Source organism: Dendropsophus ebraccatus, chromosome 6 (assembly GCF_027789765.1).
Source record: "Dendropsophus ebraccatus isolate aDenEbr1 chromosome 6, aDenEbr1.pat, whole genome shotgun sequence".
NCBI classification, from domain to species: domain Eukaryota; kingdom Metazoa; phylum Chordata; class Amphibia; order Anura; family Hylidae; genus Dendropsophus; species Dendropsophus ebraccatus.
The window spans coordinates 84,573,059-84,598,262 of record NC_091459.1 but is presented as its reverse complement, the minus strand read 5'-3'; the positions used below and the strand labels follow the sequence as shown (position 1 = coordinate 84,598,262).

Sequence of the window (25,204 nt, the reverse complement as noted above, 5' to 3'; positions counted from 1 at the left end):
GTTTTGCTTGTCTGATTTTCCATTTTTATTTATTCAGCAACCCTCTTTTCTGCAGCCTCTTTCCCTGCACTGGTCACATCCTTTCTGTAGCTCAGCTCTCCCCTCTCCCTACTTTCTTTCAGGCTATGTAAACTGTAAAATCAAAACAAGAAATGGATGTAAAATAGTTATAAATATCTATTATTGTGTTTTAAAAAAACAACAACATAATTCTATTTTTTTTGTTGTTGCTTGCTTTTTTTTTTTTTACTGACATATATTTGTTTTTATTTTACAGTGCGTGAACATAGCCCTAGTCTCTGTAATGCACTACTCCACCTCTGCTGAACTTCTATGAGCTATGTACCTCATTCTTCCCCTCCCACTTTTCAGATGGTTTTCCTCCACACTGTCACATGACAAATATACACTATGTAAATTATGGTATAGTAATAATTGTTGTTTGTAATTTTATTTTATGGATCATGTATACTAAAATTCCTGCTGCATTTACAACAAGCAGTTTACTGGATGATCTAATATAAATGCTGCCTACATTCAGTTCACAGTCCAGTATAAACGCTGTGCCCAGTAAGTCCACAATCCAGTATAAGGTCTGTGCCCAATCAGTCCACAGACTAGTATAAGGGCTGTGCCCAGGTAGTCCACAGTCAGTCTACAGTCCAGTATAAACGCTGTGCTCAGTCAGTCCACAGTCTAGTATAAACCCTCTGCCCAGTCAGTCCACGGAGTCGGAGCTAGTTTTGGCTGGAGTCGGAGCTAGTTTTGGCTGGAGTTGGAGTCGGAAAAAAATGTACCGACTCCGACTCCAGCTTTAAAAAAAATCTTTAATACATGTAGAATTGAATTTTGATCTGAATTTTACAAGTTTTGCTCATGAATATATATTATGAGCAACATTCTAATAGGAAACTGACCCTATTACATAAGGGTGGTCGGGGAATATATCAGTAATAGGACACTGGCCCTATTACATAAGGGTGGTTATGGAAAAGTTGTCGGTCACTATTTGGCAGTTTGTTTCTGAGCTGGAAGAGGCCATTGTGTGGGGGGAGATCTGTGTTGTTCTCTTCCTGGATGGTGGATGACTGTATATGAGCAGCAGTGTAATGTGAAGATATCCTGTGTAATATAGAGGAGGAGGAGGAGAAGACATAAGTAGTGTAACAGTAATCTCTGTCCTCAGTTGAGAGAAGAGCTTGGTGACGGTGACGACAGTAATTAGGTCTGTGTGAGTCAGGACACTTCCTGGTGGGGGGGTGGAGGGGGGAAAAGACAGAGAAGGGAGGCAGATAGGTGATTGAAGCATATTACAGAGTTATATAACTTTGTAATGTGCTTTAATTACTGGGAAAAAGTTTTTCATGGCACTTGTCCTTTAAGTATAGTGAATATTTAGTCAGAAACATAGAAGACTGTCAGCAGGAAAAGACCACCTGCTCCATCTAGTCTAGTTGTGAGTAGTTCAGGACATGGAGGCTGGAGACTGGTTGCATCCACTGCACACACATGAGAAGAAGAGGAGGAAGAAGAGGAGGAGGAGAGGAGATACCAAGAATCTTCATGTTGAGCTGCTTTCCCCGGGTGGACAGTTGAATTCAGGTGAAATCCAGGCTTTGTTCATTTTTATAAACATCAGCCTGTCAGCACTGTCAGTTGACAGGCAGGTGCGCTTATCAGTGATGATGGCACCAGCTGCATTGAAGACCCACTCTGACAAAACGCTAGCGGCAGGCCAGCACCTCCAAGACGTAAAGCGCCAGTTCGGGCTACATATCCAGTTTTGCAACCCAGTAGTTGTATGTAGCAGAGTGATTGGGAAGGATGTTGGTATGGTCACCAAGGTACTCCCTTACCATCTTCCTGAAGGCCTCCCCCCTACTTTGTCTAGACTGGGGACGGTTGACATAGTCTTGCTGGGGTGCCTGGCACTAGTGGTGTCAGATGGGAAGTACATTTTCCGCTTCTGCACCAGGGCCTGTTGATATTGATTTACTCTCATACTGCGTTCCTCGGCAGGAATGAGAGTGGCAAAGTTCTGTTTGTACCGAGGGTCCGGGAGGGTGAACACCCAGTAATCTGTGTTGTAAAAAAAAAAAATTTAACCCGAGGGTCACGGGAAAGACAGCCTAACATAAAGTCAGCCATGTGCGCCAGGTTCCCAACACGCAAGAACTCCCTCTCCTGACTAGCCTGAATTTTCTCCTCCTCCACCAATTCCTCCTTTACACCCCCTTTACACTGTGAAAGCCAAGAAGTAGTGAACTTAGATATGCCTTGTGTAAGAAATCAGAAAATATAGTAGAGGGCCCACTAGTTTGTCATTCTGTGACACCCCCTTTACACTCTGCAAGCAGTAGTGAACTTAAATGTGGCTTGAGTAAGAAAGACAGAAATTTGAAAATATACTAGTGGTCCCACTACTTTTTGGGGGGCTGTGAGATACAATCTAGTGGTGGCTGCACCAATGCACTCTGTGAAACCCCCTCTACACTGTGGAAGCAGTAGTGAACTTAAATATGGCTTGAGTAACAATGACAGAAATCTGGAAATATACTAGTGGTCCCAATAGTTTTGGGGGGGCTGTGAGATACAGTCTGTTGGTGGCTGCACGTATATACACTCTGTGACACCCCCTTTACACTGTGGAAGCAGTAGTGAACTTAGATAGACCTTGTGTAAGAAATACAGAAATCAGAAAATATAGTAGAGGGCCCAATAAAATAGTACTGAGCAGTTCTTAGGGGTCTGTGTGCTACACCTAATGTCCCCTTTCTGCCAGCCGCCGATCACCACAGTGTGCTGCTAAAATCATGGTAGCTGCACTGCAAGTCCCAGCCAGCAGTCTGTAGTAATACAATTTAAAAATGATTTGAAGCCCTGAAAAGGGCTGTATGTTTGTATTGCTAGTATTCCCTGCCTACTGGAACGCTAAATACTACACTGACACTCTCCCTGACCAGCAGCAGCTCTGTCTCTGATCTCTCACAGCATGCGTCTAAAGCGAGCACTACCGGCCGCGCGTTTTATATCGCAGGGTCATCTGATCTGGCCAACCAATTGCTGCTATCGACATGTATGGGTCCCACGTAATTTCGCAGGATGTACCAAAGAGTCTCCTGCATGTTTATTGGCTAAGAAATAGTGCCCAAACTTACAGGAAACGAATGATGAGATTTTCTCGAGTATCGCGAGATGCTCGTCCGAGTAACAAGTACCATCGAGTACCCTAATACTCGATCGAGTACCAAGCTCAGACGAGCATGTTTGCTCATCACTAATGATTACTATTGGTGTAATAGAAAGTAGTCCATAGAACAAAAAAATAAAAAAAATTCTTATCATCAGGTTTGGAGTTCAACTCCCATCCTGACAGTTGCTGCAGACAGTGGTGGGAAAGTAGTCGAAAGTCTATTTGGTCCTGTAGCTGGGACAGTGCACATGGTTCAAGCCGTGCGATGTGCTGCCTGTTTGTTGGCTTCACCGGCGTAGTGTAACAATATGTAGCCGTGAAAGGGGTTTAGACTTAGTTAGCAAACTCTGTTAGAGCTTACTAAGCTCAAATGTAGCGCTAGGTGTAGCTTAAGTTCAGTTGTCCCGTAGTGATAAATATATAGGCTGAATAGCAATAGTATTTTATGCTATTTGGGACACAGATATGAAGATGTCTTGGTGCATATGCAGTGCGGGGGAGTCAGGATAGCTCTCTGGCGTCCCGGTAGGCGCGTGCTGTCTGTTCCAGAGTACTTATAGTATAAATTTATCTACTCTTTTACAAGTTTACAAGTTTTTTTTTGCAGTCCACAGTCTAGTGTTAATGCTGCTCCTTGTCGGTTCGAGGCCTAGTATAAACACAACCCCTATTGGGTCTGCAGTCTAGTGTAAAAGCTGTCCACAGTCAGCCCACAATATGCACAGTCTATGGTAAACATTTCCCTCAGTCAGTCTTCAGTTACTGTAGGTGTAAATGCCACCTCCAGCTATCCTGGAGTGCTGCCTCTGTCACTGCACAGTCTACACAGCCACCAAATTTATTAAAAGAGAAATCCTGTGCAGGCAGGGGATGGGGAACCTAATAAAAACATGTATACTTGCCCCTTCCTGTGCCCCCCACAGTGCCGCATTACCACTCATACTCATGCAACGTCACGACCCAGCTGATGGATTGCCCACTCAGCCAGTGAATGGGGCAGGACATTGCTGCAGTCATTGACTGACAGGGCAATCAATTAGATGGGTCAGGTACTTTCCCCTGAGTCCTGGCATTGCAGGAAAGCCAGGAATGGAAATGAGGCACTGCAATGGTAAGGAATGGTAATGCGGCACTGCATGTGCATGGAAGCGGTTTGCTGCATATGCTTGCTTGTAGCCGAGTACACACAAGTCAGCACACCATTTTCACATTTTTGCACAGTATTGGTGCCTTGGCGGGACATAAACGATCCCTGAATGCAGTTGTTTCTGCAGTTTGTGTATAGATTTCTCAGACATGTGGTGCACTACGGCCAGTGGCGTAGCTACCATAGAGGCAGGGTAGGCAGTTGCTATGGGGCCCATGCAGGAGGGGGGCCCCAGGGAGAAGGTAAGAGCGTATGTCTTTCTGTTTAACCCCTTATGTACTGCAGTGTGTAAGAGACCCAATGTTTACTTACATGCTGCAACACAAAAAAAGGGTTAACAAGCAGAAGACAGAGATCTCTGCTACACTGCACTGATAACCTCTGACCTCTGTTCTCCAGCTGCTGCAATCAAGTAGGAAAGGAAAATAAGCAGAGCTCCCGTACAGAGGTCAGAGGTTTTCAGTGCACCAGCAGTAAAGCATAAAGCATATATATATATATATATATATATATATATATATATATATATATATATACAGTGCTTTGTGTTGTGCGTAGGGGGCCCCTTAAAAATTTTTGGGTCCCTGTGAATCCTAGCTACGCCCCTGACTACGGCCATGATTTATCAATCTGTCTGATTTGCAAACAGCGGCCAATCACAGCTCAGCTTTCACGTTGTTATAAGCTCTAATAGAAGGAAAGCTGTGATTGGTTGCAACAGGTAAATCAGTTTTTGTCTCACACTAATAAATCTGGGCCATTATGTTTATTCCTTTATGTAAATCTCTACTGTGAGCAAAGCAGAGAAACCAGACCTGGGACAATGATTTGCATCAGCAGGATAGTCTGTCATTTAGATGACACTCATTAAACACCTGTCAGGAATAAGTGTCTGGTGACTAATAGTTTATGGGCAGGCAGTATAGCTGGATATAGGACAACGTATACTGCAGCAGGAAGAATCAAGTTCTAGCTGTTTCCATCCCAGGCCACTTGGCAGAGACATTGTTTACAGTGGTTACCATGGAGACCTGAGGGCTCTCCATCTCTAGAGTGTTCTGCAGGCGGTGAGCCAATCAGAGGCGTCACTGCGGGTCACCTGACCTGCAGCTTTATAGTATCGTGTCACCGGCTTGTTCGCTCAGTTCAGAGCAGAGCTCGGCTGGACTCGGTGCACACATCCTCGGACATCTTCGGACACAATGTTTGGCAGCCTTCTCAGAGACTTCGAGGAAGATCCGTTTTTCTCGTGAGTTCCTTAGCACCTTCTCTTCTCGTATGCAGGAGATGGCTCAGTATGCAGTAGTATGGCTGCGGGGATGTGACTGTATGTATCTAGATCAGTACAGGTAGGGGAACTACAACTCCCAGCCTGTGCTAGACCATGGCTGAAGAACTCAACCTCATGGAGTGTGTATGTTGTGTAACTACAAGTCCCAGCATAGCTAGTTTAGCAGGATGAGTAGAGGAAGGCACCACAGGTGAGGGCAGATTTATAACTACTGTATATATGGAGCCATCTCCCCTTGCAAGACTGGAGATGATGGGCACTGTGCCCTGTATATCTGTGGTGTAAGGTGTATGCCCAACCTCATACACCACCTTATATACAGAACTCATCTAGGTATATAGTTGAGCACACTGTACCTCTCCAGAGCTGCATTCACAATAATTTTAGGCTTCAGAGCTGAAATCATTCAGTGTTTTGCATTTTTTGATAGTCATACAGGGAAAAATATAGAATTGTGCCATTGCATTATGGGAGTTCAGGTAAGCTATCTGGGATGTTCCTGGCAGCAAGCATGTTGACTGTTTCCATTTGTATTGTGACTATATAGAAGCTATAGTTTAGGATCAATACAGGATAAGTTAATGTATTTTCAAAGTTATTTAACTATTTAAGTAGATTACAGCTCTATATTACATGTATGCTTAGAGGTGACATTGAAATCCTCAGGACAGTCCAGGACTCAGATGGTGACTGATGCTGGGTTCTGCTGTGTCTCAATGACATACTAAAAGATGGGTCACAGATGATCAGGCCTCTATTAGCTAACAGGTGGATATAGTTGAAGTCTAGACAATGCTCTGTGAGCTAAGCAGCCTGAACCCCGAACTGATACATATAAGGGTCCATTTACACAGAAAGATTGACAGATTATCTGCCAAAGATAGATTTGAAGCCAAAGCCAGGAACAGACTATTAACAGAGATCAAGTCATAAAGGAAAGCCTGAGATTTCTCCTCTTTTCAAATCCATTCCTGCCTTTGGCTTCAAATCTTTGGCAGATAATCTGTCAGATAATCTTTCTGTGTAAATGGACACTTAGCAGTCTCCATTCTGCACTGTTGGAGCCCTTGTCACAAATAGCTCAGCATGCCTCCTATTCTTTCCAGAAAGTGATGGCCACCGTGATAGGACTATGACACATCCATTCACAGTCAGTGGGGTCCTTCGTACCCCAATATTGTCCATCATGTGAGAGATGTAGTTATCCTTTTTGTTTTTCTGTTATTATGATAAATGTGACCTCAGCCTAAGAGTTGTGCTAGCTGCTGATGTCTTTCGCTCACAGAGCATTGCCTGGACTGGATACAGTTGTATCCTCTTCTCAGACAGCAGAACTAGGTCTGTACAGGTTTGTACATGTAAATGGGTGTGTTATTAATTACTGATGACAAACTAAAATGGTGATGAATCTATGTATAAAGTTTATTAAAATGTTGTAAAAACCTTTAATTTATAACTTAATTTACATAATACTGGAAGAGCACTTTAAGACTGACCGTCTGAAAAATCCCAATTTATAAGTACACATGATGACATCCAGTAAGATGATGTTATAGCGCCTTACAAAATGTTGTTGTTGCTTTTTCCCAAAAAAAATCAACTGGTATCAGGCAGTTATATAGATTTGTAAATTACTTTTATTTAAAAAATCTCAAGTATTTCAGTACTTATCAGCTGCTGTATGTCCTGCAGGAAGTGGTGTATTCTTTCCAGTCTGACACACTGCTCTCTGCTGCCACCTCTGTCCCTTTCAGGAACTGTCAAGAGTTTTTTTTTTTTACAGAGATTTTTAAATAGAAGTAATTTACAAATCTATATAACTTTCTAATAACAGTTGATTTGGGGAAAAAAAAAATCACCGGAGTTCCCCTTGTAGAACATGTGCAGTTGCAGAGGCCGTCCCATAATAACCCTTTTTCTAAAGGTTGCTGCCACCAGGACAGTCTCTGCCCAGTCAGGCAAATGATATACCATGTGAGAAAAACATGAATGGGCCATTTCTGCCATAGTCTCCCAACATGGAGTCTGTCATCAGAAAATGCCTTATCAGTAAAATCAGGATTTTATATTAACGTGTTTCATGATGCTTTTTTTTTACTTTTCCACTTTACTATCTATATTTTGAGATTTCCTGTTTTGTCTGTGATGATCAGGATGCTGGAAAGGTGACACCAGTAGATAGAGAAGACAATAGAAGCTCAGCCTCCCTCTCCCTGTGGAATGACCTCTTCAAAGGTCAAAGAGCATGCCTAGAAACCTCTCCTATTCATGTCAATGGGATAGCTTCTGTTCCATGTTGTCAACGTCCATGGGGCTGTTAAATTAGTTCAGGCAAGATGACTAACTTTATAATTACATAAAACTGAATTAAACGATGTACAAAACATATTTGCAAAAAAGAACATGTTTTAGTACCTGACACTAATCAAACATCCCATACATTGATCACTTCATGCTGCACAGACAGTAGCAGTGATGCATGTATGTATGTCACAGTGAGACCAGTGGTTGGCAGCGTCGCATGAACAATGTACGTGACATAATAACACCAAGCTTGGTGGGGGACACTGGAGTGGCAGCAGATATTGGGGTGTAAATGTTTTTATTTTTCCTTCAGAATTTAAAGTATATTTATAAATCGATCAGTCACAACATTAGAATCTTATATTGTACAGGACATTTAAGCCCCACACCCATCCAGAACCACTCCAGGCACATCTAGGAGCCCCTACTAAAGGCCCACGGACACCCAAACACAGCCCGAGAGGTGTCCTTTGTTATCTGGTATCAAGATATCAGCAGCAGATCCTCAGACTGTGTCTGTCAGCAGTTTTGACCCCTTCAGACTGCTAACATTACTACACAGATGAAAGAAGAGAGAGTGGTTTCCCACAAGCAATACTTATAAGCTGATGTATCCACAGGTTAGGTGATTGCTGGGTTCGAACCACACACAACAGCAGGGTCCCATTTTAATGGTGTGCCAGTCAGTCATGTAACTCCAATATTTGAGCATTGTTCACTGTTCAGAATTGTTACATTCAGACCACAGACAAGACCCCTGAATAAATCTAGACCCCTAAAGCCAAATGCAAACACCAGATTTGTAAAGTAATACAGTCCTCAAAGCAGACCCCTAAATAAACGCAGACCCACAACAGGCCATTCCATACACTTACCGTCCATGCTCCCTGACTCTGCTTCATTGGACTTCAGGAGATGAAGAGGAACTTCAGAATAAAAAAGAGCAACTATTCACAGCTTTTATCTAATGGAGGAATTCAACAGATGCCAGATAAGAAATAAAAACAGTGCAGGTGTGGCAGATTGGGTATCCAAAACCCCCTGGAGATTTCTCAGACTTAGGGCCCTATTACACGGGACGATTATTGTGCGAAAAATCATTATATCGTTCAAGTTTAAAGTGTCACTGTCGTGATTTTTTTTTTTTGCAGAAATCAATAGTCCAGGCGATTTTAAGAAACTTTGTAATTGGGTTTATTATCCGAAAAATGCATTTTTATCATGAAAAAGCAGTTTGAAGCTCTCCCCCCTGTCTTCATTGTTCTCCTATGGAGAGAGCTAAAGAAAAGACCAAAACAGGACAACAAAGAGTTAATCTACAAATCCCTCACAGGATATCTCTACTGACCATCACCAGTGACCTGTCTGAGCTCAGATTACAGCTGTCACCCAGCTCCGTGCCTGTAATCCGGCTAACTCCCTCCTTCCTCCTCCCCCCCTCCCCTCTCCCTAGAGCAGACAGGGTACGTCTCCTGCAACAAGTCACAATTTTCAGATTTTTCAGAGTGGATGAAAAAGAGGAAGGAGGGGGGGACCTGGGAAAAGGCTTTTTACATGCAGATAATGGCAGATTTGGCTAATAAACCCAATTACAAAGTTTCTTAAAATCGCCTGGACTATTGATTTCTGCAAAAAAAAAAAAATACGACAGTGACTCTTTAAATGATAATCGTTCTGTTTAATTGCTGGCAACGATTGAAAAATCGATTGAAAGATCTAAATCATTGATTTAGATGTGAACCTAAAATCATTGTTAATCGTTCGCTGTAATTCCACATTCGTTTGCCTAAGTTCCGCGTTTTACTAATTGTTCAGTGTAATTGCACATTGTCCATTGTTTTGCTGGGATCAGATTGAGTAAACGATCACAGTAACGATCGCAATAACTAACTAACGACCATCGTTCTGTGTAATATGGTGAATAATTTCAGGTTAACGATAAACAATCTCGTTTGCGAGCCATAGTTAAGGTTTCGTAAAGGGGGTTTCCAGGCATTACACATTGATGGTCAATCCTCAGCACCATTCATTGTGTATTGGTGGCACTGGGTAACTGCATGTCAACTACTATTTTTGCCAGATGTTTAGCCTTAGAGTGAAATGTATACATAGGTAGCCTACACATTTGCACATGGGAGGAGCTGGAATGGAGTAGTAGGTGAGCATGCATCCTTATTCTACTGTACTGACTGCCACTGCCGCATCTTATTAGAATAAGGTCCTCATATTACAGCAACAAGGCATCAGATTCTAAAAGAGTAATTGACTCATCACGGCATAGATGTCCTGTAAAGGAAAAGTGTCGTTTATAAATATATTGTGCACAGGGTGATGGATCAGGACGAGCTCTTCACTCTGTCTGCTCTCCATGAAGATGATGTTATTATTTCAACTGATAAATGATGGAAACCTGATATGGTTACTTATACCCAGCGTGGTGCTGAAATACAGACAGTTAAATTGCAGCGGAGGATGACACTGGTGTAGAAAGGAGTAAATATACCAAAGCTTGGCGAGAGGTCACTGTGGCCTTAGGGTAACCTTAGAAGTAAGTGAAAGGAGATGTGTTCTAAGTATAAAGTGGATTGAGCGTGTTGAAAGAGGAGTTTAAACAGCGTACTGTATGCTTTTTGGACTCACATGCAAGATCCTCTGTTCTATAAATCCATGTAAAGCCCCCTTCTAATCTGAACCTGATAGAGTAACTAGAAATCTGTACCTGTATATTTTTTTAGTAGTATAGTAGCAATATGAATATTATATTAGTGGTGATGGTAAACTTTTATTGATGGTTAAAGCTCTAATAAAATATAATTATATATATATTTATTATTATTATTATTATTATTATTATTATTATTATTATTAGAACTTGAATGGTAACAGTGTGAAGGTGGTAAGGTCATGTTGACCTATGTGATAACATGACTAAAATAGATGTTATTGTAAATATTATTATATTATGTAATGTTATTGGTAGGTGGTTGCCTTTGTTTTATGTCCTGATTTTGTCAGAGCTATTCCTATAAGGTTAGGGCTACAAGGCAACACGTGGTGCATCAGCAAATCACATTCATGTCGTGCAAGCAAATACTTTGTGTGACTTGTCTGTGACTTTATTACTGTTGTGATTTGGCTGTTAAAACACATAACGAAATCACAGACAGGTTACAGTCCCATGCAAGTTGTATGTAACTTGAGACCTGTGGCCAATAAGCCATCAAAGATGGGTCTTTTGTGACTTATTGTATAGATCTAACTTTATATTTTGTCAGATTATCCTGATGCACTTTCACATTGAATGATTTTTTAATAATCATTTAGCATTTTATTCGATAAAATAATATTTGGACAAAACCCTTTTGCAGTTACAGAGGTCCGACGTCTCCTGTAGTTCTTAACCACGTTTGCACACACTGCAGCAGGGATTTTCTACAGATCTTCTCCAGAACTTTCAGGTTTCGGGGCTGTCTGGGCAACATTGAGTTTAACCCCCTATTGCCGTTCCACAGTTAAAGGAGAAGTCCGGAGAAAATTTTTATTACAGTATTGCATTGCCCACCAAAAGTTATAAAAATCCCCAATATCCACTTATTATGGGAAATGATTAGAAAGTGTTTTTTTCCCTGGGAGTCGGGGCGTGACATCACCATTTTATCCAGGAAGTGAAGCCTTGATGCAGTAGGAAGTGCAGGGAAAAAGCACTTTATAAGCATTTCCCGTAATTAGTTTATATTGGTCATTTGTATAACTTTTGTAAGACAATACAATACTTTAATAAAAAAATTTACCGGACTTCTCCTTTAATTATTGTCGCTGCAGCCTATGCTCGATGCTGCAGCGTCGTTAATTAACGCTCTAGGATGACACAGGCATACAAGCCGTGCCTGTGTCATCCCCGACAGGTCCCGGCTATCAGTGATAGCCGTGGACCCGCTGCAACTCTCAGCACCGGAGCCGCGGTCCAGTGCTGAGAGTTAACCCTATAGATACTGCGGTCAGCAAGACCGCAGCATCTATAGGGCTCCAGAGAGAGAATTCTCCCTCTACAGGGTGAGAATTCTCTCTCCGGTGTCCATTGGGGCTCTGCGAACTGATCACAGAGCCCCAATGGTAGCCATGGAAACCGGAAGCCTCATGCTTCCTGTTTCCTGGCTACGGAAGCCGGCAGGGGTCAGGAGGGAAGGCTGGGCACGCGTGGTGCACGCCCATGAGCTCTGCCCCCTCACCTTTCTTCCCTGTCACTGATACAAGATAGTAATAGCGGCAGGGGACAGAGTAGAGGGGACAGACATAGGGACATCAGCTTATGGGATTATTATGATCCCATAAGCTGATGTCCAATCACGACCTGGGCATTGAGGCATCAATGGCCCTAGGTCGTGAAAGGGTTAAGCTACCATCAAAGATTTTCTTCTGGACTCGGGTCTAGAGACTGGCTAGGCCGACAGAGCCACTCCTTAGTTGTTCTGGCTGTGTTTTTTGGTTCATTGTCATGCTTGAAGACCCAGCCACGACCCATCTTCAGTGCTCTTAGGACCCATTCACACTTCAAGAAAATCTGTCTGTTTTTTATTATCAGAAATTCCTGACCCATAGGGTTGCATTGAACACTGACACCCTTCAGGATTTTTCCTGAAGGGTGTCCATTGAGGAAAAATGGTCAGAAAATTAAAGAACCTGTCCTATTTTCAACAGGATTTCCTGAACAGATGCCCCCATAGAAATCCTGATGCTTTCCTCATGCGCATCCAGAAATCCTGAAGACACAACTCATGGTTTCCTGAACATAAAAACTGATTACTGTAAGGAAATCCTTAAAGAGTCACTGTCGTATTATTTTTTTTTTGCAGAAATCAATAGTCCAGGCGATTTTAAGAAACTTTGTAATTGGGTTTATTAGCCAAATCTGCCATTATCTGCATGTAAAAAGCCTTTTCCCAGGTCCCCCCCCTCCTTCCTCTTTTTCATCCACTCCAAAAAATCTGAAAATTGTGACTTGTTGCAGGAGACGTACCCTGTCTGCTCTAGGGAGAGGGGAGGGGGGAGGAGGAAGGAGGGAGTTAGCCGGCAGCAGAAAGCAGATAACAGAGGATTACAGGCACGGAGCTGGGTGACAGCTGTAATCCGAGCTCAGACAGGTCACTGGTGATGGTCAGAAGAGATAATGGGTGAGGGATTTGTAGATTAACTCTTTGTTGTCCTGTTTTGGTCTTTTCTTTAGCTCTCTCCATAGGAGAACAATGAAGACAGGGGGAGAGCTTCAAACTGCTTTTTCATGATAAAAATGCATTTTTCGGATAATAAACCCAATTACAAAGTTTCTTAAAATCGCCTGGACTATTGATTTCTGCAAAAAAAAATTTCACGACAGTGACACTTTAAGGTTTCCTGAAGCCTTTTAAGGCCTCCTGATCATGATTTCCTGACTGTAAAAACTGACACTGACGTGTGAATGGGGCCTTACTGAGGGAAGGAGGTCGTTGGCCTGGACATGTGCTGGCAAGAGCAGGGGGACCTTGCATGCCCTGCAGGACTTTAATACATGACAGCGTAGTGTGTTAATAAAGGTACTGTAACGCCTGGCACTAACCTCACCAGGGAGCGGAGTCTAAGGGGCCGCTGGTTTTCACCCGAGCCCGCCGGGATGGACTTGCTGCGGCAGGCGACCCCCAGGTCGCTACCCCTAGCTTGGTTGCTAGTGACGGCAGGCGAGGCGTGGCAGGAGCAGTAGGCAGGAGATGGTGCTGGCAGAGGTCTGTAGGCGTAACCGCAGGTGACAGGCTGAACACAGGAGCAATAGTGTAACAGAGGAGCAGGAACCAGGAACAAGGACTAGGGACCAGGTAGCGGACAGGAATCAGGAACAAGGACTAGGGACCAGGTAGCGGACAGGAATCAGGAACAACAGGGAGCTGGGCCAAACGCTATGGGAAGCATGTAGAGGCTCCAACACCTGGAAGGGGGCAGGGCTGGAACTTATAGGGGAGTGATTGACATACAAGCCAATTAGGAGCGCACTGCCCCTTTAAATCTGAGACAGCCGGCGCGCGTGCGCCCTAGGAGGCGGGGATGCGCGCGCCGGCCGGCACAGCGACGGACAGGAGCGCGGTGCGGTGAGGCGCCCCCCGGGGCCGAAGCAACAGCAGCGCCGGGTCCCTGCATATGGACACCGGCTGCTGCAGAAGTGGGAGAGAGGGTACTCTTTGAGACTGTGGTCCCAGCTCTCTTCAGGTCATTGACCAAGTCCTCCAATGTCATTCTGGGCTGATTCTTGACATTTCTCAGAATTATCCTTACCCAATGAGGCGAGATCTTGCATGGAGCCCCAGACTGAGGAAGATTGACAGTCATCTTGTGTTTCTTTCATTTTCTAATAATTGCACCACCAGTTGTTCTCACCAAGCTGCTTGACTTTTGCCCTGTAGCCCATCCCAGCCTTGTGCAGATCTAAAATTTTGGTTCCTTAGACAGCTCTTTGATCTTGGCTTTTTTTTTTTTTTTTTTTTTTTTTTTATGCAAGTAACGAGTTCACACATATGCAAATGCAATTAATACAGGTAATGAGGGCAGAGTAAAGGCCCTATTCCACCAACAGATCTGACGACAGATTATCTGCCAAAGATTTGAAGCCAAACCCAGGAGTGGATTTGAAAAGAGGAGAAATCCAGTCTTTCCCTTATGACTCTGTTTATAGTCTGTTCCTGGGTTTGGCTTCAAATCTTTGGCAGATAATCTTTCGTCAGATCTGTTGGTGGAATAGGGCCTTAAGGGGTCAATCACACATCCGTACAATTTCATCCATAAACACGCAGTGTTCTGCGGACTGGTCCTGGGAGATTGCAGCATCATAATAAAACAGTTTTAAAGTTCGCACTAGTGTATTGACACAGCCACGCAGCTGTGTCAGTACACTAGCTCAAACTTTTAATCTGTTCAGTCTGCAGAACACCTTCTATGTACGGATAACGTTCTATGGATCTGTGAATGACTCCTAACAGGTCTGTGAGAACCAGAATTTTTGCTGGTTGGTAGGTCTTCAAATTTCATGCATTAAAATGCAAGTGAATTATTTAAAAATCATACGGCATAATTTTAATTTTTTTTTTTATAGATTCTGTCTCTCACAGTCGAAGTGTACCCATGTTAAAAATTACAGACTTCTCTATTATTTGTAGGGGTGAAAACTTTGTGTCACACTATGCTGGATGCAGCACTGGATTATAGGCTATGATTTATGGCTGTCACCCTGATCCTTTAGCTGCTTATACACATCAGAGGGCCATCGGTTTCTTGATCATTCAGTCTAAACGTATCTCTCCTGACGCCCCTATACAGACACACCATTGGCCAGGCATGCATGTGATCTCAATAGAGAGAAAGGAAAAAGATACTGTAAGTCTGCAAGTCTACTCTGCTGGTGTCTTTATTTCCCAAGTTTTTTTCCCAAAAGGTTTAAGCAGTTGAAATCCACCATACAGGATCCTATGTCTTCTCTATTGATAATTTCTGACATATCCGATGATATGGCTACATAAATGGATATTTAGCTGGAGATTGGGAGCTCTTATAAAAGTCCCCATAAAAGAAACAGAGGGCAGAAGGCACGGGAAATGGCACAGACACGTGTATGAGTATCGTCATAGCAGTAATACCCTGATCCTTGGGCTAGCATATGAAAACTCTTCTGTGGTCTGCTTGGTTGCAATGACTGAGGCCGCTTCTATGACATTGAGCCAATGCAGTAATACCTCTGTTTTCGAACGCTTTGGAACTCGAACTGCTTGGTATTCGAACGAAAATTTACCCATAAGTAGTGTTTGGAATTCGAACTTTGCTCGGTTTTCGAACGTTTTTGCGTGCATGGATGGAGGGTTGTACATGGCGAGTTAAGCAGTGGTGAGGCTTCACATACAGTACAGTGCTGTATAAGACTGCTGGAGTGCGTATAAAGTGCAGTAGTAGTACAGGCAGTACACCACCATCTCCCATACATTACAGTGCTTGGATGGGGGGGACGCTATACAGTAAAGGATGGGTGAGGAGTTGGTGACTACTGTACTATAATTGCTGGTTCTGATGAACATTTCTTATGTTTAATGTCCTGTACAGTATAGTGCTGTTCTGTACTGTAGTGATTATACTGAGTACTTATCAGTGTAATAAATGAGTATTGTAGGTGATTATTGGTGGCTGCTGGAACCAATTAATCACATTTACATTATTTCCTATGGGAAGACACTTCTTGGTTCTCAAACTGCCTTCCGGAACCAATTAAGTTCGAGAACCGAGGTACCACTGTATAGTCCTGAGTAGGCTGCGTTTTTTATGTAGAAGAAAAGTATTGCCTGTGGTAGTTGGGCTTCCTTGGAGAATAATGGAGGATTGAGCGCTGGAACATATTCTCATTCTACACTGATGGTCTCATGACATCATCAGCTGGATAAGTGTTCCTTAAAATTGATTTTCTTTCATGTCTATGTCGGAATCTCATTATTCTTTCACTGGTATGTTGGAAAATTGGCCAGCGCTGTGTGAAATCTTTTCAGACAGCTTTAATGTACAATGTGTAGCAGCTTCTGCCAGGCATCTTTTTATGAAAGAATGATCCAGTAAGTGGCCGGTCATAGAAAATGACTCGTTTCTCGACACTATTTTCCTCTTATGTAATGTTTTCTATCACGCCTTGAATTTGTTTTTATCTGTTTGTTTTTATTTGTATGAATACTTTGTAGGCTTACAGAACTGTGGCCAAGCATTAGCAGGTACTGTAATATTTCTCATGGTTAGGCCTTACCTTCTTCCTCTTCCTTAGGATTTCCTTCACTCCTTATGATGATACTGCTTCTTGAATAATTCATAGGAATACGGTTAAGCACCCTTTTTAATCTTCTTTTCCAATTCATCCATTTGTCTCTGTTTCAGAAGTGTCTGCGTTCAGAGGAACATTTGATAGAATCTTATATTAGATTCTCAGTTACATATATTTGCTTTGCTTTTTGGTCACCTAGGAAAGAAATCTCTTCTGGACCCTTTGCATACACATATGTACCCAGAGGTTGGACTCCATGTTTATATAGGCTTCTAGGTGATAGAGTCAGCCCTTTGTGCCTCAACATCTTTCTTTTACCCAGCATTAAAAACACCAATATTAGTTCCAGTTGACTAGAAGACATGCCTCTACAGTGCATTCAAAGACATTTTACCCAGCTAATGAGGTGGGGCTTATCGTTCGACTGAAAAACAGAGACGAATTTAAGTTCTGTTTGGGATGCAGTGACTAGGGTTTCAGTATGGAGGACTAGTGATGAGGGACACAATGCCCCAACTACTGGTGTCATGATCTGGGGAGCTATCACACTAGGTCACCCCTAGAAGTGATACAAGGGCACAGCTATAAGTAAAGGACATCCTACAGCTACATGTGTTGCTCACACACAATGGGGTATCTGAGCTGGCATACAACTGTGGAAAGAGACTTTAAACAAAGATTTTGGCTGCGGAATCATTTAGTAAAAATTTAGTATCGATTCCTTGGAGGTATTCATTTGAAAGTGTCATCCCTTAAGGTTGAGAAACTTTTGTTCTAGAGTAACACTGCAGTCAGTCTACAGTCTAGTGTAATGCTGTCGTCGGTCTACAGTCTAGTGTAATGCTGTCGTCGGTCTACAGTCTAGTGTAATGCTGTCGTCAGTCTACAGTCTAGTGTAATGCTGCCTTTAGTCCCCAGTCTAGTTAAAGGCTATGTTCACACAACGTCAAAAAAAGAGAAAGAGAAAAGACGGTTGTTTTTTCTATTTAAAAAGACGTCCGTTATAGCTGCGATTTAACTGACTGCAATGCAATGCATTAAAGTCAATGGAATGACGGATGTCCAAAGTACACAGTGTATAAAATGAAGGACGTTATCTGCGTGGGCGTCAAAATAATGATCATGACAATTATTGTTCACACACAGTTTTTCTTTTTCCACCGTCTTCTTTATTTTTACTATTAAATTCAATGGACTTTTTAATTAAAGACACGACCAAAGGGCAATCAGTCCTAAACTAGAATAATGTACCAACAGCCATCACTGCACTGACAGACAGCCAATCCTCAAACGGACGTCATTTTGGACTCCAACGGATATGAAAAAACATTGTGGGAACATAGCCTAATGCTGCCTTAGGCTATGTTCACACGCTGTATGAGACCGGCCGTTCCGTGACCCGGAACTGCAAAACCGGCTGGATGATCTCTAGCACCGCAGAGTTCTGATGCGGGCGCACCCGTGTGTGCCCGTATCAGAACTCCCCACTGCACACTATGGAGCGTGAGACTGGAGCCGCTCGCTCCACAGTGTGCACTGACCGGGTTTTCTGCGGCTGCTATTCAATGAATAGCGGCCGCAGAAAACTGACATGTCTACTATGTGTATACGCTCCGGCCGGGATTCGACAATCGGCAAGAACAGGCATACTTTTATGAAGATATACGTTGTGTCAACATAGCCTTAAAGCGTAACTGTCATTTCAGGGTCATTTTTCTGAAAACAATAAATATCAACAGTACAAGCGATTTTAAGAAACTCCTAAAATCTGAAAACCGTTAAAGGTTTTATTTAGCAAAAGAGTTTCCTTCTATACTAAAAAAAAACTGTTTTCCTAGCTCCCCCCTCACTTCAGAAGAAGCAGGATTTATGTGTCCATTATTCTCTATGGAGAGGGGAGGGGTCGAGAGGAGTGAGTAAGCACGGAGGAGAGAAATATCAGTCCTGCACAGCACAACACCCTGCAATCTTCTCTCAGCAAGTTCATAGATAAGCACTGACCTTTCTCACCCCTGAATCCAGCGTTTTAGGTGCCCAGACAGTCTCCAAACAGCTGACCTTCATGTCTCTTCTTCCTGCTCCCTCATCTCCCTCGGCCCCTCCCCCCTTCATAGGATATAATTGACACAGCAGAACCCGTCTTCACTGGCTTCTTTGTAATGAAGACGGATTTGCCTGATGATGAACAGAAAAGAAGTGAGGGGGGAGGCTGGGAGATTGCTTCTTGAGTACATAAAGCGTTTTTTTTTGCCTAATAAAACCTATTATAGAGTTTCTAAAATCGCTTATGCTACTGATTTCTGCAATAAAAAATATGACAGTTACACTTTAGGTCCACAGTCTAGTGTAATGCTGCCGAGAATCCACAGTCTAGTTTAATGCTGCAGTCAGTCCACAGTCTAGTGTAAATACTGATGTCAGATGGGAATACCCCTTTAAGTCAATTTAAGAGACATCAGTGATACCATTTTGGAGAATAAATAGTAGTTTCCTTAAAATAAAGCAGATTTCATGTCTGGACAGGTTTGTCCCAGGTTCTTGGAACTGTGAGTCTGCACTTACTAAAAATATATTTGTCACAATTCTTTAATTATCACCTCTCAGAAAAGCAACATGGTAATCTAATTTATAGCCGTCACATGTTTATTTAGTATTTTCATGCGTCTGTGATTTCCAGGGATATTTCTTTCTTTCATATGAGGCTTTTCTGGTTTTAATGAAATATAATGACAAATTTGGAATGAATACAAAGATTATGGAATTGACATTTGGCAGGTTTGTTGCAGAAACAATCGAAACAAAGTCTTTCTCCTACACCTGAATGGGGTATGTAAAAATCATAGGCGCATGCTGCACCTCCCCATTCAGATGTACTGATCAGATATTTCACTTGCAGGGATCTGCCATGTGTAAGCTTACCCATGCTCTCATCTGGGCCATACAAGTCAAGGGCCCTCCTTTTTACTTTGTTTAAAAATTGTTTTTACTATTTAAAGGGGTAGTTCACAAAAAGGTTCAGCTGGCCCCAGCAAGTGCCAGATATTTGTAATTTATTTCTATAGAAAAAATCTCTTCCAGAGTCTCCCAGTACTTATCAGCTGCTGTCTGTCCTGCAGGAAGTGTTGTTTTTCTTTCAGTCGGACACAATGCTCTCTGCTGACACCTTCAGAGCAGCAGCAAATCTCCATAGAAACCCTCTCCTGCTTTCCAGACTGGAAGGAATACACCACTTCCTGCAGGACATACAGCAGCTGATAAGTACTGGAATATTTGAGTTTTTTTGTTATAGAAGTAGGGTGCCTTCACACGTACCGACTCACTGTGGAAATCTTGCTGCAAGTTTTGCAGCGAGATCCGCTATGAGTAAAGGTCCTGGCAGGCCCCTGTGGCTACATACACCGCTGCGAATATGTAATGCAGCCGCCCCCTTAGCCCCTTTGGCTCCCGCTCAACTCCTGCGCTGTCTGTATATTCATTACCTTGCTGCACGGGGTCCCGGCAACCTGCTTTCAGTCCAGTGCCTTAAAGGGAATCTGTTAGCTATAATTCGCTTTCAACACAGCTCTTATAAAACTGTTAGGTCAAGCAGACACATGATAACTTATATCTGTCTGTGCTTCTAGAATGTAGAAAAGCCTCTTTTACTCTTTATACAATAGAATAAAAGCATTTTGCTATGATCTGGAAGCACAGTTGGATGTATGAAAGGTGCCATGTGTCTCCTTGTCCTAACAGCATCTAACAGCAGTTTAGAACATGAATTACAGCTGACAGAATCATTTTATAGATCTGTTATACAACCTTTCCATAACAAAACATATTAATATCATGATGCAGAACACAGTGTTAAAGGGGTGATCCATGATTAAAAACATATTTAAAAAAAAATCACAGCTACTTTCTTGGACTATCCTACAGTTCAGCTCCATTAACTTCCATGGAACAGAGTTGCGATACCAAACACAACCTGATGTCAAGAGTGGTGCTGTTTCTATAAGAAAGCAGCCAGCCTAGATAACCCCTTAATGCTGCAAATTTTGTTTGGTGGTTTCCTTTAGGGTGCATTAAAATGTACAGGCTCTGCAGCAGATTTGATGGTGCAGATATGAAGTTGTAGATTTGCTTTGAATCTAATGTGGGCCATCAAATCTGCTGCAGATCCTGTACGTGTGATTGCACCCTTAAAGTGGCAGTTTTGGGAAACGTTCCTTAGTCACAACTCCTATTTATTTACAGATACCTAACTGCCTTAATTTACATTTTTATCCTAATATAGAAAGGAATACGGTACATATTTTAAATAATGTCGGAGTAAGCTACATGCCAGTGAGTTTCCTGCCAATTGATGGCTAAAAAACAAAAGTTATTTTTGGAGGCTTAGATTGCTTTCCCATTAGGCCATTTGGTCTTCAGGCTGTACGACTGACCTGCACCATTTGTCCTGTGCCTTGGTTGTCAGCAGAAAAGTGTAATGATGTGCTAATGAATGGAGACACGTATTCAGGCTAGTGGTTAGCACTGTTACCCTTCAGGACTGGGGTCCTGGGTTTAAAGACAACCTGCCTTCATTCAAATATTTTAGTAAATAATTGTACTGTGGAAATTCTGGAGCATCTTATCTTAGGACTATGTTGTGTCCTCTTAGGCCTTATTCTCATGCTTCATTAACCATGGACCGCACAGAGCGTGAAGCTGTGCAGTGGACTCGCAGGCCTCCTGGCATCATCTATCAGTATGATGCCGAAAATATGTCATTCTTTGCAGGACTGTACTGATATAGCCGTGTAGCAGTATTAGTGTGCTCTGTGGATTACGGACCGCAAGAATAAGGCCTTAATTCCAATACAGATTTACAAATAAATTGACAACTGGGCCTAACTATTGGGTGTGTTTCACAATGCACCCAGTATCAGACTGTAGGGACACACCCCTCTGACAAACAGAATGGTAACACCCAGTTGTCAATTAATTTATTGATATTCAGGCAGAATAAAAGGGAAGAGTCACAGAGCAATAAAAAAAGATGTCTCAGAATTGTATTTCATGGTAAATGAAGGTATTTACTATGACAAACATAATGGGAGTAGTGACAGGTTCTCTTTAAATCTTTAAAAAAAATGAAAAACAACCACAATCAAATACTCAGATGCAAGAGGCTTATTGGTATTAATGATAATATTGCTGTCTTTATAGGGATCCATTCACTGCACACCAAGAACATGTGAGACAGATGATGAGAAGTTTCTCTGAACCTTTTGGCCGGGATCCCTTCTTCAGTATCACAGATGGCAGATCTCATGGGCGGAGAGGGCAGCAAGGTTCCCAGGTGGCTCTGAGAGAAGATCACAGGGTAAGCGCTTTCCAAGCAGTTCCTCGGTTCACCCTGCTGTCATCAGCTGAGATTTTATACTCAGATTCATTTCAAAGAACTGATTGTTAGCTTTGGTGCAGGCGCTGCAATGCCAGCCTTTTACTGCCCAGGTTTTAACGTCTCTTTCCCTATGATATAATCCACAGCTGTTCTCCGGCAGTACTATTCCTATTCTAGTGTAACACTCATTAATACTGTGCTATTAACAGTTTCAGCTACCTAGTGAGGCCCAGACTTACCCAGTACACTTACAGGCACTGATGTACTAGTTTAGTACTGTTGAGCCCCTACAACAGATGTCAGTTCATATACCCCTCACTGTGTAACTGATAAAAGCAGGCTTGGCATTCTTCCATCAGCTATATATAGGGTGTCAGTTCTTTTCCCTGAAATCTGTACTCTCCATCTCTTGCATGGATTTCAGGAATAAAAAAAAAAGTATACAAAACCGTGCAGCAAACAACAGGTTAATCACAAAGTCAGTAATGTATGAACCCTGTGGAGAACGTTACACCAAGAATAAAGACATTGCGGGGGTCGATGGAGTTCTGCCAGGCTCACACACTGTAATCTGAACTTAGATATCAGCAGCTCAATAAAGCTTCAGTGAATGCAGCCATCTGCAGGACACAAGAAAATGCCTCCAAAAATATTCCCATTATGGGACCCTAAATCAAAATTTATACATCAGACAACAGTTTGTTTTAAAAAGTTAATTTAGTCTTTTTTGTTACCAGTAATTATTTATTTTTTTTTATTCTAAAAGAAAAATATTAAATATTGTATGAATAGTATATGGTCTGTTACTTAACCCCTTAACAATCAGGCTTGCTTGTTTGATTTTTTGTTTTGTTTGTTTTTTTTATCACATAAATTTTAAGTTTTCTGTTGTCTTCTTCTTTTTGTGTGTTTTTCTACACCACGATTTTGCACTACAAACTACAACTCCACCATTGTTTTTGTGTTCATAAATTTGTGCAGTTCACGCAGTTTGTATAACATAATAAGTTTATTGTATGGCTACAAACCCACTTGACGTATTTGCTGCGTGAATCAGTCTTAAAAATAAGCAGGCAAAACGCAGGTTGGCTTTATACAATTGTTCTGTGTTAAAATACGCAATTGCGTATTTTTGAAGCGTGAAGCTACATGCGTTTTTCACACAGGTTAACAACTGATGCTTTGCTAACAAGCTGCACGCTTCAAAAATACGCAATTGCGTATTTTAACGCATTCAAAAATACGCAATTGCGTATTTTAACACAGAACAATTGTATAAAGCCAACCTGCGTTTTGCCTGCTTGACTGATTCACGCAGCAAATACGTCAAGTGGGTTTGTACCCTATGGGTCGATTTTTTTTTTTTTAAGAATACTAGATTTATAGTAAAAGAGTAGTTTCAGATGAGAAGGAGGCCTTCTTTAAGTTTACAGCCATGTTCACACAAAGATTTTTTAAAACGGCCGTGATTAATTCCTTACATTGTGCTGCAGGCTGAGGAAATCCCAGCCAGAGTGTATACACATAGGGGGACATGTATCATCCGGCGTACAGATGATTTTCGGCGGAAAGTGCCGATTTGCGCATTATTTTATTGGCAAATGGGCAATTTGCGAATGAAATATTCGCAAATCAGCACTTTCCGCCGAGTACGCCGGGGGGCGGGGAGGGGGTGTGAAGGGGGCGCGGACTCAGAGTCCGCGCGATTCACCATCCGTTCCGCCAAAAGATACGCCGAAAACCTACTCCAGTCCTCAGCTGGCGTAGGTTTTCTGCCGTGCGCACGGGATTTATGTAGAGGCAGTCCACCTCTACATAAATCCCCGTAGCGCCGGAGATGCAGGGACATTTTTAAGTCCGGCGTAAAAAACGCCAGACTTAATAAATGTCCCCCATAGTATACACTCCGGCCGGAATCACTAAAGGCCACACAAAAAACTGACATGTCAGTTTTCTGTGGCCGCTATTCATTGGCCGCTCCATTGTGTGCAGCAGGGAATTCGGATGCGGGAGCACACGGGTGTGCCCGCATCTGAATTTAGCAGAAGTGAAGGTTATCCTGCCGGGATGATCTTTAGTAACACTGGCCGTTTGGAATAAATGACAACTGGGTGTTTCTAGCAGGGGCAAAATCCCTACACATCAGCTCTCTCCACTCAGTGCTGACAATATCAGACTGTGCACAGACATACTCCTTTGATGAGGAAGAATAGTAACACCTAGTTGTCAAGTTATTCATAAATATTAGGGAGGAATAGGAGAGAAATAACACATTGCAGAGTAATGTGAGAAAATCTTCTGGTATTGTTATTACACAAGGATACAAAGGTTTAGTACTCAGAAGAGATGTCAGGTTCTCGCTAAATGTATGTTACAGAGGAAGTTCTCATGACAACTGCAACTTTTCTTCCAGGCGTCCAGTCTGTGCCATATGCCTAGTGCTTCCTTTTCCAGTATGGTCAGTAGTCTATAACTGGTTGTGGTTTGTGTTCCAGTTTGAAGGCATGCTTTTTCTCTAACACTGGACTTGGGTCTGCAGTCCTGTATACAACTTTTTTGCACATTAAATTTTATTATGAGTAAATGGGCATTATTTTGTTTTGCATGTATTTATTATGAGTGATTTGAGTTGAAAGATTGCTTGCTATGGAATATTACACCACATTATTCAAAGAAGTTCAGGCCCTGGGATAGGCCATCAAAACCAGATTGGTGTGGAGCCCACTCTTGACACTCTGGCCACTCACCTGTTTGAAGGGGCCATGAAATCTGTGACATCGGAAGCTCTATCACAGATGGAAAACTAGCCTTATCCCATTTATCTAGTTTCATTTTAACATTTTTTCAGTCCAATACAGTATATATTTAACATAATAATAAATAATATTTATTATAACAGTGAGAATAAGGAACATAATATAACTTATTGGTTTCTTGGCTTCTTTCCTTCACATTTGGACACCAGATGACTGTATGGCTGTTATGGTCTTTCATATAGTATAGAGAAGCACATGTATTAAAGCACTTTATCCCTGGGAAAGGCTGACCATGCCTGATTTTATTTATTTATAAGTAAAATGTATCTA

At 42.2% G+C, this 25,204-nt stretch overlaps 1 protein-coding gene across 3 annotated transcripts in view; it reads left to right on the top strand.

The window, feature by feature from the left end:
- Positions 1-5,431: 5,431 nt before the first annotated feature.
- The window catches only part of MLF1 (myeloid leukemia factor 1), a 52,922-nt gene continuing 33,149 nt past the window's right edge, over positions 5,432-25,204 (top strand). Inside the window, exons 1-3 of one of the 3 annotated variants that reach the window (XM_069975287.1) lie at positions 5,432-5,589; positions 21,941-22,097; positions 24,532-24,576. In XM_069975287.1, coding sequence (XP_069831388.1) covers positions 5,543-5,589; positions 21,941-22,097; positions 24,532-24,576 — 249 coding nt within the window. In that variant the 5' untranslated portion in view covers positions 5,432-5,542. The remainder of the gene's footprint in view (positions 5,590-21,940; positions 22,098-24,531; positions 24,577-25,204) is intronic. The other 2 variants (XM_069975289.1, XM_069975288.1) reach the window with 2 other exon arrangements.